The 16,500-nt window shown below is 40.7% G+C and overlaps 1 protein-coding gene and 1 non-coding gene across 6 annotated transcripts in view; both read right to left on the bottom strand.

Moving 5' to 3' along the window:
• Positions 1–8,210: 8,210 nt before the first annotated feature.
• LOC115196986 (nuclear transcription factor Y subunit beta) overlaps positions 8,211–16,500 on the bottom strand; it is a 44,386-nt gene continuing 36,096 nt past the window's right edge. For 4 of the 5 annotated variants that reach the window (XM_029758081.1, XM_029758079.1, XM_029758082.1 and 1 more), the window contains exons 6-7: positions 9,171–9,250; positions 8,211–8,830 (exon numbers count right to left, since the gene is read on the bottom strand). In XM_029758081.1, coding sequence (XP_029613941.1) covers positions 8,798–8,830; positions 9,171–9,250 — 113 coding nt within the window. In that variant the 3' untranslated portion in view covers positions 8,211–8,797. Of the gene's footprint in view, positions 8,831–9,170; positions 9,251–10,686; positions 10,752–16,500 lie in introns of those variants that run through there. The other variant, XM_029758083.1, reaches the window with a different exon arrangement.
• LOC115197801 (small nucleolar RNA SNORD67) lies at positions 9,001–9,114 on the bottom strand. The gene has a single exon (XR_003879059.1). It is a non-coding gene; the product is annotated as a small nucleolar RNA SNORD67 (small nucleolar RNA).

The following is a 16,500-nucleotide window of genomic DNA, read 5'->3' as shown; positions in this document are numbered from 1 at the left end:
CAACTTGCCATCCTGAGACAAGGCCGAGTATAGCCCATGAAGATCTCCCCTATGGCACGAACCCGAGGGGGGCCGCCGACCCGGACAGGAAGATCACGTCAGTGACTCAACCCACTCAAGGGACGCACCCCTCCCAGTGACGGCATGGAAGAGCACCAGTAAGCCAGTGACTCAGCCTCTGTAATAGCGTTTGAGTCAGAGAATCCCAATCGGGGAACCGGCAAGGCAGAGACAGCAATGGCGGTTAGATGCTCCAGTGCCTTTCCGTTCACCTTCACACTCCTGGGCCAGACTACACTCAATCATAGGACCTACTGAAGAGATGAGTCTTCAATAAAGACTTAAAGGTTGAGACCGAGTCTGCATCTCTCACATGGATAGGCAGACCATTCCATAAAAATGGAGCTCTATAGGAGAAAGCCCTGCCTCCAGCTGTTTGCTTAGAAATTTTAAGGACAGTAAGGAGGCCTGCGTCTTGTGACCGTAGCGTACGTGTAGGTATGTACGGCTGGACCAAATCGGAAAAATAGGTAGGAGCAAGCACATATAATGTTTTGTAGGTTAGCAGTAAAATCTTGAAATCAGCCCTAGCCTTAACAGAAAACCATGTGTAGAGAGGCTAGCACTGGAGTAATATGATGACATTTTTTGGTTCTAATCAAGATCCTAGCAGCCGTATTTAGCACTAACTGAAGTTTATTTAGTGCTTTATCCGGGTAGCAGGAAAGTAGAGCATTGCAGTAGTCTAATCCAGAAGTGACAAAAGCATGGATACATTTTTCTGCATCATTTTTGGACAGAAAGTTTCAGATTTTTGCAATGTTACATAGATGGAAAAAACCTGTCCTTGAAACATTCTTGATATGTTCGTCAAAAGAGAGATCAGGGTCCAGAGTAACACCGAGGTCCTTCACAGTTTTACTTGAGATGACTGTACAACCATCAAGATTAATTGTCAGATTTAAAAGATCTCTTTGTTTCTTCTGACCTAGAACTAGCATCTCTGTTTTGTCCAATTTTAAAAGTAGAACATTTGCCACCACGCACTTCCTTATGTCTGAAACACAGGCTTCCAGGGAGGAGAATTTTGGAGCTTCACTATGTTTCATCGGAATGTACAGATGTGTGTCGTCCGCATAGCAGTGAAAGTTAACATTATGTTTCCGAATGACATCACCAAGAGGTAAAATATATAGTGAAAATAGTGGTCCTAAAATGGAACCTTGAGGAACACCGAAATTTACAGTTGATTTGTCAGAGGACAAACCATCTACAGAGACAAACTGATATCGTTCCGACAGATAAGATCTAAAGCAGGCCAGAAGTGCAGGCCATTTTGGGTTTCCGATCTCTCCAAAAGAATGTGGTGATCGATGGTATCAAAAGCAGCTCTAAGGTCTAGGAGCACGAGCACAGATGCAGAGCCTCGGTCTGATGCCATTAAAAGGTAATTTACCACCTTCACAAGTGCAGTCTCAGTGCTATGATGGGGTCTAAAACCAGACTGAACCGTTTCGTATACATTCTTTGCCTTCAGGAAGGCAGTGAGTTGCTGCGCTACAGCTTTTTCAAAAAGTTTTGAGAGGAGTGGGAGATGCGATATACGCCGATAGTGTTTTATATTTTTTGGGTCAAGGTTTGGCTTTTTCACAAGAGGCTTTGTTACTGCCACTTTTAGTGAGTTTGGTACACAGACGGTGAATAGGGATGAGTTTATTATGTTCAACATAGGAGGGCCAAGCACAGGAAGGAGCTCTTTCAGTAGTTTTGTTGGAATAGGGTCCAGTATGCAGCTTGAAGGTTTAGAGGCCAAGACTATTTTCAGCAATGTGTCAACAGATAATAGTATTAAAAAACTTGAGTGTCTCCCTTGATCCGAGGTCCTGGCAGTGTTGTGCAGACTCAAGACAACTGAATTTTGGAGAAATACTGTCACGATTCCCACCGACGGTGGCGCCCCCTCCTGCTCGGGTGGCGCTCGGCGGTCGTCGTCACCGGCCTATTAGCTGCCAGTTTCCCTTTTTTGTTTTCCCCCTGTTTGTGATTGTGTGCACTTGTTCTTAGTGGGGGTGATTAGCGAGGCTATTAGTGTTAGCTGGTCCGCTTGTTCATTGTGCGGGATTATTTTCCTGTTGTGCTTGGGTTTACGCTTGTGCGTTTGTTTTTGCGCCGCATGTTATTTCCCCTGTGTTTGGGACACATTATTTTGTGTGCGCATTATTTCGCTGTTTGGGGTGGCTTGTGTGTGCTCGCCTGTTGCAACTATTAAAAGCCACTACCCTGTGCTCGCTGCTTCCTGCGTTTGATTCCTCACTACGACGCCCGAGCCTTACAAATACGCAGATTTAAAAAGGAGTCTGTAATTTGCTTTCTAATGATCATGATCTTTTCGTCAAAGAAGTTCATGAATTTATCACGGCAGAAGTGAAAGCCATCCTCTCTTGGGGAATGCTGCTTTATAGTTAGATTTGCGACAGAATAAAAAATAAATGTTGGATTGTTCTTATTTTCCTCAATTAAGTTAGAAAAATAGGATGATCGAGCAGCAGTGAGGGCTCTTCGATACTGCACCGTACTGTCTTTCCAAGCCAATCGGAAGACTTCCAGTTTGGTGTAGCGCTATTTCCGTTCCAATTTTCTGGAAGCTTGCTTCAGGGCTCAGGTATTTTCTGTATACCAGGGAGCTAGTTTCTTATGACAAATGTTTTTTGTTTTTAGGGGTGCGACTGCATCTAGGGTATTGCGCAAGGTTAAATTGAGTTCCTCTGTTAGGTGGTTAACTGATTTTTGTACTCTGACGTCCTTGGTTTGGTGGAGGGAGTCTGGAAAGGCATCTAGGAATCTTTGGGTTGTCCGAGAATTTATAGCACAGCTTTTGATGATCCTTGGTTGAGGTCTGAGCAGATTATTTGTTGCGATTGCAAATGTAATAAAATGGTGGTCCGATAGTCCAGGATTATGAGGAAAAACATTAAGATCCACAACATTTATTCCATGGGACAATAGTAGGTCCAGAGTATGACTGTGGCAGTGAGTAGGTCCAAAACCCACTGAGTCGATGATGGCTCCGAAAGCCTTTTGGAGTGGGTCTGTGGACTTTTCCATGTGAATATTAAAGTCACCAAAAATCTAACATTAAGTAGTCCTATTTTGAGATGTGAGCTATCACAATCTTTTTCAATAATGACAGGAATGGAGGAGGTCTTTATTCCAGTGAGATTGCTAAGGCGAACACTGCCATGTTTAGTTTTGCCCAACCTAGATCGCGGCACAGACACGGTCTCAATGGGGATAGCTGAGCTGACTACACTGACTGTGCTAGTGGCAGACCATCCAGTGAGGCACCCAGGATCCCAGACCCAAAGCCCAAAGCCCTGACTCCTGCACACCATCCCTGTAGCCATTTTGAATGCCTTGATGCCCTGCTCTTCATTATCTGTGCCCCACTCAGACAATACCCCATCCAACGGCTGAACACCTTGAAATGCATTCGTTGTAAGAAATGTTCTATATAAATAAAGTTTGATATGATTGATGACATTACAGCTGTAGAATATTTAATCAACTGTAATTTTCACATGAGGACAAGTGCAGTTTTTCCATAGACTTTTAATTGATAACTTGGGATTAATCACTTGACATATCAACAGCAAAACCAAAAAAAGTACTTCCTAAAAGTGTGTATAACCAGACACATGGAAGCAGAAATTGGTCCCTTATTCCCTTGTAATGTTGGCTGACCTTCACTCAGACCAGCTATACTGAAATAATGATACGGAGATAGTCATTCATATCATTTAAATCTGTCAGTGGTTTAAACCAATAAAACATGGTCCCCCTCTTTTTACCATTTGTAATATAAACTGAATCCACCCGGTCCAGCGTCTTGACTTGGTCTCCTTCTCAAGTAACTGATCATCAACACACCCGCCCATCAAAACAGAAAAAAAAGTTTAATGAATCGAATTAAACACAAACGCAGTTGTCTGTGACATACCGCCATTTTTGTGGCTGTTGATGGACTGCACCGAGGGGAGACATAAGAAAAACGGGTTGCAGTTAAATCACAGACTTAACGAACGGATTCTCTAAATCAAGACTGTGTGAATGCATGTACCACTCCGAATAAATAAATACTGTGCCTTTGAAGATTTGTCTCTGGTTATGAAACTACAATACAGGCTGGATATTTACACAGTCAATTTTGAATGTCAATAAAAAAGTTTTTTAATCATTCTCATCAATGACAACATTCTAGAACTGAGTTATCACTCATTGAAGTCTGGTATCCGGGGTAATGTGGTTAATGATTATATAATTGATTATGTGGCTCTTTCCTTGTAGAATGTTGACCGCTGTATTGAAAACATTGTTTTGCTAAGATGCTTAAACTTATCTTAATAGCTACACTCACAGACACAGGATAAACTTTATCCGTCATGGTGGCACTGACCAAACCGGTAAGTTTCCCCTCACTATAGCTGCACTTCTTATAGTGCTCTTCCCCCCTTTTAATGCTCTTATACTCATCCTTAAAACATGTCATAAGGTCTGAAATAGACACCAAAAGCAACATATTGTACAAAAAATTATCTAAGCTAAGTAAAAAAAAATGGGGGGGGGGATCTACTGATGTGCTAACTTGCGTAGGCAGTGGCTAGCTAAGACAGAGAAAGGGGAGAAAATTAATGGATTGGGCACAAAGGTCTCTGATCGCGCTGGTGAATGGTAGATGACCGTGTCAGCGAGATGACTTGCAGAAGCTTCATGCAGGAATTTGTAGTCTTGCTGAGGTCTTCTCTGTTGCTAATTAGAGTTTTGAATGTTTGATAGTCATTTGAGGAGGTGACAATGTTGAAAAAACGTGCCTAGTCCGAGAGAGAATTATATGGCTATCAAAACGTCACGCCAGGGTAAGCCTACACTAAAACCATATGAAGTAGTTCTAAAATCCCCTACAAAAAAATGAATGGAGAAAAAACTATTGGAACCATTACCGGGTTTTACCGCTAGATTTTATGGGTATTATGATCCGTCCACTGTGCGGTCTATTGGCTATTCACACCACTTGTTCTTAGAAGCCACACAGCACAGGGAGAACTTTCAAGAAGTTAAGGACAAGCAAGAGTGGGGACTGTAAGTACACGTTTTTATCAGAATATTATTTGAAACATTATCTGTTCAGGTTGCAAACGCTTGTTTTCTCTAGACTTTTCTCTAGATTGCAGATGCTAGCTAGCAAGCTAACTAACTAGCTAATTTTGCAACAGAAAGAAGTGGATAGCTAAATATCTTTGGCTAGAAACAAGGCGGGAAAGCATAGCTAACTGATTTGCTAACTATCTAATTTGCTGTATGGGTAAACTAGCTATCTAACTAGCAAACAAAAAGCTTATTTCTCTCAAATTGTGTGCACAAATTTGCTTATATCCCTGTTAGTGAGCGTTTCTCCTTTGCTAAGATAATCCATCCACCTGACAGGTGTGACATATCATGAAGCTGATTAAACAGCATGATCATTACACAGGTGCACCTTGTGCTGAGGACAATAAAAGGCCACTAAAATGTGCAGTTTTGCCACACACTGATGTCTCAAGAATTTTGGCCCATCCCTCCTGACAGAGCTGGTGTAACTGAGTCAGGTTTGTTGGCCTCCTTGCTCGCACACACTTTTTCAGTTCTGCCCACAAATGTTCTATGAGATTGAGGACAGGGCTTTGTGATGGCTACTCCAATACCTTGACTTTGTTGTCCTTAAGCCATTTTGCCACAACTTTGGAAGTATGTTTGGGGTCATTGTCCATTTGGAAGACCCATTTGCGACCAAGCTTTAACTTCCTGACTGATGTCTTGAGATGTTGCTTCAATATGTCCACATAATTTTCCGTCCTCATGATGCCATAGATTTTGTGAAGTGTACCAGTCCCTCCTGCAGCAAAGCACCCCCACAACATGATGCTGCCACCCCGTGCTTTACAGTTGGGATGGTGTTCTTTGGCTTGCAAGCCTCCCACTTTTTCCTCCAAACATAATGATGGTCATTATGGCCAAACAGTTCTATTTTTGTTTCATCAGACCAGAGGACATTTCTCCATGTGTAGTCTGGATTTTTTATGGCTGTTTTTGAACAGTGGCTTCTTCCTTGCTGAGTGGCCATTCAGATTATGTCGATATAGGACTCGTTTTACTGTGGATATAGATACTATTGTACCTGTTTCCTCCAGCATCTTCGCAAGGTCCTTTGCTGTTGTTCTGGGATTGATTTGCACTTTTCACACCAAAGTACATTCATCTCCAGGAGACAGAACGCATCTCCTTCCTGAGCGGTATGACGGCTACGTGGTCCTGTAGGGGGTGGGTCCCAAAGACCCTCCCCATTATTGATTAAGGGGACCTTAAGATTCATATGTTTTGCTGCAGGCCTTATAATAAGAAACTGCTGCTATGTGTCTAAAAACTCTGCCACTATACGTTGCACAAGCTATCTATATTAGTCTTTGTGGTTAAGCCCTAGCTGTTGCGAGTGTGTGCTTGCAGGCTGGGTCTGAGTCAGACCGAAACTGGATAAAGAGAAGTAACCACTGTCTGGTTTTGATATTTTGATCTTGTTAGACAGTGGACAATTCTAATAAATTCAGAGAAGCTTCTGTACTAGGTTGCCTTATAAGGTAGCCTCAGTTTATTGATACACACATACATTGACGTAGGTGATCAGACCACTAGGGAGTGATCACATGTATAAAATCAGCTGTGCCCTGAGGTGGGGTGCAGAACTTACTCTGAAACATGCGTGCTGTGTTTTTGTTGTCAACTTCTGTCTGCAATTGCATTAAATAAAGGTTTGATTGATTTACTTAAAGAAGATATTGCCTGACTGCTGATTTCACCAATAAGCCAAAGATTGACAAGGGAGAAGGAACATACCACGACAGTCCCATGGTGTTTATACTTGCATACTATTGTTTGTACAAATGAACGTGGTACCTTCAGGCATTTGGAAATTGCTCCCAAGGATCAACCAGACTTGTGGATGTCTACAATTGTTTTTCTGAAGTCTTGGCAGATTTCTTTTGATTTTCCCATGTCAAGCAAAGAGGCACTGAGTTTGAAGGTAGGCCTTGAAATACATCCACAGATACACCTCCAATTGACTCAAATGATGGCAATTAGCCTATCAGAAGCATCCATGACATCATTTTATTGAATTTTCCAAGCTGTTTAAAGGCACAGTCAACTTAGTGTATGTAAACTTCTGACCCACTGGAATTGTGATACAGTGAATTATAAGTGAAATAATCTGTCTGTAAACAATTGTTGGAAAAATGACTTGTGTCATGCACAAAGTAGATGTCCTAACCGACTTGCCAAAACTATAGTTTGTTAACAAGAAATGTGTGGAGTGGTTGAAAAACGAGTTTTAATGACTCCAACGTAAGTGTATGTAAACTTCCGACCAACTGTAGCTTCCCAACTTGCAAGTAATTCTGCTTCAGAATACTCACAAGTCTAGTAGATCTCCAGCATCATAAACAATTTTTCTATCATTCTCCTCCTCCCTTTCATAATCAAGTTGAGCTGTATTCTATGGAAACCCCCTACTGCAATAACTGCACTATCAAGTTGCTTAATTTGGAAGCTCAAGTTTGCAAAGCGATAACTTGTATTTTTTTACGAACTTACCAAAGCGATCAGCAGAAGCTCAAACATGCAACAGACAAAATATGCAATGATCTGATAACTATAGGTGACTGACAAGACACCTGTTAATGTCAGTCAAAGTTCACTTTTGGTTCGTTCTCTTACCAACTTTCAGCATCGAGAGAGTAAGACTCAGTCAGCAGTGTAGCTCGCGTTAACAGGAAGCTGTACACTAGTGCCCTGCACGAGCATGAATTTTAAGTCCGAGCTCTAGCCATGACTGAGACGTTCATGCCCTAACCTACCCCCGGCCCGATTTGCTTCTGCCAAATTTAAGGCTCGGCCCTGATCTAAATAACTTCCTCAGTTAGTAAATCCATTAGCTGCTCCTCTGTCTGTCACTCGCTCCTGCATGTTGCTCGCTCTCTCCATACTCTTCTCATTCTCTGGGCAGCAGGCAACCATAGGCCCCACCCAACTAGGTTAGTACTTTAGGTGGTGCTGTAGTTTTACAGGATCTTGAGAGTGGAGATTAGGAGAAAAACGTGCGGGGAAAAAAATGGAGACTAGCGTCACGCTAACATTTTTATTAAAAGGACTGACATAAAATAACTTTACAAAAATTATAAAAAGAGTTACATGAATCTAATCTTAAATAATGTAATTCCACTCACAATTGTTCACAATGGAGTTTAGAGTGCAGAAGTCAACGTTCAACAACTTTTGTTTTTATTGCTTCAAAGAGGTCACCAATTCCCTCGACACACATTTCAACTTTGCTTCTCATGTTCACGCCCCCACCCCCAATTAATTCCCGCCCTCAAACTCGGATAAAACTCAGTGATACAACATGGAGGAAAACCAAAAAAATTAAATATTATGAAAACAATCTCCAATAAACAAACAAACGAAAAACAGACTGAAAAAATGGCTCCAGATCAGCTCCAGTCTGGTTCTTTAACATGACCAAAACATTAATCTGATTCTGATTCAAACCCAAATCTGCAAGTTCTGCATACGCTCCCCTCTCACTCGCTCGCCCATGGGTGTTCCAATCTTCCCACCACCATCTTTTGACCTGAGTGTTCAGTATTGCAGTAATCTCCTCCCAATTCCAAACGACGTGTTCTGATTCAGAATGAGGAATTCCGGAACCTCATCAAGAGAACTGGATCTGCTGCACTCCAGGAATCTGGAGGAACGAGAGCAGAACTTACATGTAGAGATATGTTTCTCACTTCTTTATGGTTAGCTGCAAGCCATGGGTTACCCAGATGTTTCTTCTATTACATATTCATTAATCATGATTTAACATTTTCCGGGGTGCACAAATTGTGTGTGGGTGTGTACTTTTGTGGTGGTGGTGAGTCAGATGGCCCCTGTGCACATGGGTGTGTCCCCAGAGAGGTGCGGGACGGGACGCCTGTGCCACTGCAACCAGCGCCCCGACTGATGGTGCAACTCATCACTCTCACGTGTTTGGTCTTTAATGAGTTCTAGCAGCGTGCATGGAGACTCAGGACCAACCTTACCTGTTGGTACGAGGTGGTGTAAACCATGACATTCTGTTGTTGTCCATCAGCAGTTATTATTCCAGCAGGCAACTGGTTCGCTGCAAGAGGAAACAGATCAATTGAAATATGAATAGCATATGCAAAAGTATGCAAAAGTATGGTAGCAACTGAAAGGGAACAGTTTGGAGATTATGGGAAAATTATTAGACCAAAGATGAGGACAACAGTTAACCTGACAACTGAATCCAAAACATTACTGTTGATTTGATTTGCATTTTACATTTAAATCAAATCAAATGTATTTATATAGCCCTTCTTACATCAACTGATATCTCAAAGTGCTGTACAGAAACCCAGCCTAAAACCCCAAACAGCAAGCAATGCAGGTGTAGAAGCACGGTGGCTACTGTACTTTGCCGCATTTGTTGATAACAAAATCAGAAAATACTCTGGATAAATTCAGTAACATGATGAGAATATTCCTTGAAAATGTGGGGTAGGTGTAACATTTGACAAAAAAATGGCAAGGGTTTAAGTGAGAGGACTAACTGGTGTCTCCAAGGGGCCACACACTTCTCCAACAGATGCACAGTTTGTTCCTAAGTCATGTCAATGCACTTGTATGACTCACTTGTAGTTTATTTGTTTGGAACATAACCCTAAATCCCCGCCATCACACAATTACTGTTGTTTACACAATCCAAAAATCTAGGCCAGGTGGGCATAATTTGAAAGCTTGTTATATTGTCAACATGGCTAGCTAAGCTATAAAGTCATTTATAGCATGTTACTGTACAGCCACTGTGTTCCACTTTAGGCCCTTATCAGTCCCCAAATCTGCCATCTTCAACCCGCATACAGGAACAAGTGTAAAGGGTTAACATTATTCAGACTCACGTTTTCCCTGAAGCAATGGTCTGTGTCACTTATTGTTACCCATTGTTCAAAACTAATAAAGGACAGAATACATTTTAAACATTTTGTTCCTAGCTCCTCAGGGTCCTAAGAATCTATTTCCCCAGGGAGACCAGGATGAAAGGACCATAACTTATCTGTTGATGCTCAGGGGAGGAATATGCCTGGGGCCCAGGGGGAAGAACAGCAGTAAATAAAGCCATCATGACAGTTAGAGCAACTACACCATAAAGTCTACCGAACAAAAATATAAATGCAACGTGTTGGTCCCATGCTTCAGGAGCTGAAAAATAAAAGATCCCAGAAATTGTCCATATGCACAAAAAGCTTACTTCTCTCAAATTTGGTGCACAAATTTGATTACTTCCCTGTTAAGTGATAATTTCTTATTTGCCAAGATAATCCATCCACCTGACAGGTGTGGCATATCAAGAAGCTGATTAAACAGCATGATCATTATGCATGTGCATCTTGTGCTGGGGACAAAAAGCCTTTCTAAAAATGTGCAGTTTTGTCACAGCACTGTAGGGTTAAAATTGATTTTGGGGGTCTTCTAAAGACCCCCACCATTAATTATGTTGTTATTAATTTGCTTACATGCCATTATACTTATGCTCACTGTATAGCTGAATATTGAGGCCTCTGTCTGTGTCTAGCTCTCCGCCAAATCCCGGAGCCCCGCGTCTGTGAGAGAAGGTGAGAAAAGGGACTGAGGGTGATAACGAGACACAGAGACAGCTTCTGTTTTTCTCTGAAACAAGGGCAGACTGCATACCGCTGAGACAGGTTCTCAGAAACCTTGTGTTAAGAATAACTTGTTCTTTTAGCTGCACATGCAGGGTTTGACATAGGATCTTATATACACCTTATGGTGTGATCTCCTGTCTTTCTTTTGTTGGGGGAAGAACTCAGGAGAGACATCAGTTGTATGGCTGATGTTTGATCTTTGACTTCTGTCTACAGCTGTATTTTGATTAAAATTGTTGATTTATAAGTACACATTTTGAGTGTTCCTTATTTGTCAAGTAAATAACGGAGCCCAGAAAAGTGGAACCACCAACACAATGCCACATGCAACCAGGAAAAGGCGGAGCGATTTCTGCATATTGCACTTTTAAATAATTTGTACACATTTGTTTCCTAAAATAGAGAATCAAATAGCTTGCTGGTCCATGTTCTTAATATCTGTATTTGGGCAGTAAAGAGAAAGAGCATCGGTTTCAGAAGATTTTCAATTAACTAATTACGTTTAGCAACATTTAAGTGTTTTATATGGTGTGTACTTTTTTTGATAACAGTTCTTCAGAAGATTTTCATGTGTTGCGACGAGGGCCCACGAGGAGGATATGCACAACGGTGGTGATTTACAATTAAACATTAACCTGTTGGGGATAGGGGGCAGTATTTGCACGGCCGGATAAAAAACGTACCCGATTTAATCTGGTTACTACTCCTGCCCAGTAACTAGAATATGCATATAATTTGATTGATTTGGATAGAAAACACCCTAAAGTTTCTAAAACTGTTTGAATGGTGTCTGTGAGTATAACAGAACTCATTTGGCAGGCCAAAACCTGAGAAGATTCCAAACAGGAAGCGCTCTCTCTGACCATTTCATGGCCGGATAAAAAACGTACCCGATTTAATCTGGTTACTACTCCTGCCCAGTAACTAGAATATGCATATAATTTGATTGATTTGGATAGAAAACACCCTAAAGTTTCTAAAACTGTTTGAATGGTGTCTGTGAGTATAACAGAACTCATTTGGCAGGCCAAAACCTGAGAAGATTCCAAACAGGAAGCGCTCTCTCTGACCATTTCATGGCCTTCTTGATCATCTCTAACCAAAACAGGGGATCTCTGGCATGACGTGACATTTTCTAACGCTTCCATAGGCTCTCAGAAGGCGCCAGAACGATGAATGGTGGCTTTGCAGGCCCTGGCTGAAAAACATTAGCGCATTTTGATAGTGGTCGATCAGAGTACAATGAGACTGAGGCGCGTGCACGAGGCGACCCCATGTTTTTATTTTCTCTGTCTTTGAACTAAAACAACGACTCCCGGTCGGAATATTATTGCTTTTTTACTTGAAAAATAGCATAAAAATTGATTTTAAACAGCGGTTGACATGCTTCGAAGTACGGTAATGGAATATTTTGATTTTTTTTGTCACGAAACGCGTCGGGCCCTTCTTTACCCATCGGATAGTGTCTTGAACGCACAAACAAAACGCCGCTATTTGGATATAACTATGGATTATTTGGAACCAAACCAACATTTGTTATTGAAGTAGAAGTCCTGGGAGTACATTCTGACGAAGACAGCAAAGGTAATCAAACTTTTCTAATAGTAAATCGGAGTTTGGTGAGTACCACACTTGGTGGGTGTCTAAATAGCTAGCCTGTGATGGCCGGGCTATCTACTCAGAATATTGCAAAATGTGCTTTCACCGAAAAGCTATTTTAAAATCGGACATAGCGAGTGCATAAAGGAGTTCTGTATCTATAATTCTTAAAATAATTGTTTTTTGTGAACGTTTATCGTGAGTAATTTAGTAAATTCACCGGAAGTGTTCGGTGGGAATGCTAGTCACATGCTAATGTAAAAAGCTGGTTTTTGATATAAATATGAACTTGATTGAACAAAACATGCATGTATTGTATAACATAATGTCCTAGGATTGTCATCTGATGAAGATCATCAAAGGTTAGTGCTGCATTTAGCTGTGGTTTGGGTTTATGTGACATTATATGCTAGCTTCAAAAATGGGTGTCTGATTATTTCTGGCTGGGTACTCTGCTGACATAATTTAATGTTTTGCTTTCGTTGTAAAGCCTTTTTGAAATCGGACAGTGTGGTTAGATTAACGAGAGTCTTGTCTTTAAAATGGTGTAAAATAGTCATATGTTTGAAAAATTGGAAGTTTTTGGATTTTTGAGGAATTTGTGATTCGCCCCACGGGATTACATTGGCTGTTGAGTAGGTGGGACGCTAGCCCATAGAGGTTAACACAGGAACCAGGGTCACCCTTCCTGCCCTTGAGTGGGTTACCAGTCACCGGAATGTGCTTCATTATATGACGGGCCATAAAGGACATCAGGGACCATTCCTTAAGTGCTAAACCTCAGCTGAATCTGGTAATAAATGGTGTGGCGGTTGAACAAGTTGAGGAGACTAAATTACTTGGTGTTACCTTAGATTGTAAACTGTCATTGTCAAAACATAGATTCAACGGTTGCAAAGATGGGGGGAGGTCTAGAAGTAATAAAGAGATGCTCTGCTTTTTTGCCACCACACTCCAAAAAGCAAGGTCTGCGGGCTCTAGTTTTGTCTAATCTTGATTATTGTCCAGTCGTGTGGTCCAGTGCTGCAAGGAACGACCTAGTTAAGCTGCAGCTGGCCCAAAACGGAGCGGCCCATTTTGCTCTTAATTGTAATCAGAGGGCTAATATAAATACTTTGCATGCCAGTCTCTCTTAGCTAAGAGTTGAGGAGAGACTGACTGCATCACTTCTTCTTTTTATAAGAAACCATGTGTTGAAAATCCCAAATTGTTTGCATAGTCAACTTTCACACAGCTCTGACACACACACTTATTCCACCAGACATGCCACCAAGGGTCTTTTCATAGTCCCCAAATCCCGAACAAATTCAAGAAAACGTGCAGTATTATATAGAGCCCTTATCGCATGGAGCTTCCTTCCATCTCATATTGCTCAAATAAACAGTAAACCTGGTTCAAAAACCAGATAAAGCAACACCTTGTGGCACAACGCCTCTCCCCTATTTGACCTAGATAGTTTGTGTGTATGCATTGATATGTAGGCTACGTGTGCCTTTTTAAAAATGTATGTAGTTATTTTCTTGTCTAATGACGTTCTGTATTATGTCATTCTGTATTATGCTTAATGTTTTATGTGGACCCCAGGAAGAGTAGCTGCTGCTTTTGCAACAGCTAACGGGGATCCTAATAAAATACCAAATGCCAAAGCTCATCTGTTTCCCCCCCATTTCTTTCCGACCCCGAGTGCCCCCTGCAGTCAAAAATACATCTTTGTGAACAAAGAGCAAAAAAGGGTGCTAACGCCAGAACATATTAAACATTTCTTATCAATGTATTAAACTGAAAAACTCATGTTTTGGTATGAACCCAATATACATTGTGATATTTTTCCTAAGTATAATATGTATTTTACTATAAACATAAAATGTATGCAACTTATTCAAGTCATGTTTAGAATTATGAATAGCCTATTTCCTTTTAAGATAGAAATTGTCCTCTGATCAGAAAAAAAAACTGAACACGTATGAGGAAATCTCAGTTTTATCTCATATGAACATTAAACGGGTCATTCCTAATGTCACACTGTCCGGCCATTAGAGCCCGCGTTCTGTCAGACTCCCAATAAATTAGAGGACTTACTAAACATATAATAGAATGAAGGAGAATCAAGTTTCGCGTCACTGGCCTACACACAATGCCGCATAATGTCCAAGTGGAATTCTGTTTTTTGAAATGTTTACAAAATTATAAAATTGAAAAGCTGAAATGTCTTGAGTCAATAAGTATTCAACCCCTTTGTTATGGCAAGCCTAAATAAATTCAGGAGTTGACATTTCCTGAACTTCTTAAAGTGTAGGGGGCAGTATTTTCACGGCCGGATGAAAAACGTACCCAAATGAAACTGGTTACTACTCTGGCCCAGAAACTAGAATATGCATATTATTAGTAGATTTGGATAGAAAACACTCTGAAGTTTCTAAAACTGTTTGAATGGTGTTTGTGAGTATAACAGAACTCATATGGCAGGCAAAAACCTGAGAAAAATCCAACCAGGAAGTGGGAGATCTGAGAATTGTAGTTCTTTCTAATCCCCATCTGTGGGGTGTCTGTGGGGTTACATTGCACTTCCTAAGGCTTCCATTGGCTGTCAAAAGCCTTCAGAAAATGTTTTCATTGTTGTCCCGTTACCGGGCAGAAAATAGGAGCTCAGTCAATGAGTGGACTGCCTGGGGACAAAGGGATTGGTGATGCGCGATCCGGCGAGCGCGCCTTTCCTTCTTTTTCTTCTTGAATGAATACGCTATTGTCCGGTTGGAATATTATCGCATTTTTACGTTAAAAATACCATAAAGATTGATCGTAAACAACGTTTGACATGCTTCTAAGAACGGTAATGGAACATTTAGACTTTTTGTGTCTCGAATTGCGCTCGCTATGCCTTTGGATAGTGACCTGAACGCATGAACAAAACGGAGGTATTTGGACATAAATATGGATTATTTCCAACAAAAACAACATTTCTTGTGGAAGTAGCAGTCCTGGGAGTGCATTCTGACAAAGATCAGAAAAGGTAAGAGAATATTTATAATACTAATTCTGAGTTTAGGTAACCCCAGAACTTGGCGGGTGTCTGTATAGCTTGCTTTGATGGCAAGCTATTATGTACTAAGAATATTGAAAAATGTGCTTTCGCCGAAAAGCTATTTTAAAATCTGACACAGTGGTTGCATAAAGGAGTACTGTCTCTATAATTCTTAAAATAATTGTGTATTTTGTCAACGTTTATGATGAGTATTTTTGTAAATTGATGTGCTCATCCACCGGACGTTTTGGTGGGAATACATTTTCTGAACATCACGCGCCAATGTAAAATGCTGTTTTTGGATATAAATATGAACTTTATCGAACAAAACATACATGTATTGTGTAACATGATGTCCTAGGAGTGTCATCTGATGAAGATCGTCAAAGTTTAGTGCTTCATTTAGCTGTGTTTTGGTGACACATCTCCTTGCTTGGAAAATGGCTGTGTGGTTATTTTTGTCTATGTATTCTCCTAACATAATCTAATGTTTTGCTTTTGCTGTAAAGCCTTTTTGAAAATCGGACAATGTGGTTACATTAAGGAGAAGTGTATCTTTAAAATGGTGTAAAATAGTCGTATGTTTGAGAAATTGAAATTATATTTTTGCTGTTTTGTATTTCGCGCCATGCTATTTCACTGGCTGTTGAATAGTGTGGGACGGTCACGTCCCACCTTGCCCAGAGAAGTTAACAAGTCTCTGATAATGTTGCTTATGTGTAACATTTATGATTCCATATGACGGTTGTCGTATCAGTGTGTAATATCTAGTCATAAGGTGCATTGATAAGGGAATTTATATGTTTACGGTAATGACTAAAGAATTCCACCCTGAAACGTAATTATTAGATTATGTAACATGTATAGTGAATAATTAGACAAACGTAACTATTAGTAATTATTAGATTATGTAACATGTATAATGAATAATTAGAGTGATAAACTTAAGTCCAATAAGGTTTGGTCGAGACTAGTAAGGGAGAGAAATGTGTGTGTGTGACTAAGAAAATACAGAGGACATATAAACTATTCATGACCTGACCTGGTTGGAACTCTAAAAAACTT

The sequence above is a fragment of the Salmo trutta genome, chromosome 7 (genome assembly GCF_901001165.1).
Source record: "Salmo trutta chromosome 7, fSalTru1.1, whole genome shotgun sequence".
Taxonomy (NCBI): Eukaryota; Metazoa; Chordata; class Actinopteri; order Salmoniformes; family Salmonidae; genus Salmo; species Salmo trutta.
Note: the sequence above shows the minus strand (reverse complement) of the source record. Positions and strands in the feature narration are given on the sequence as shown.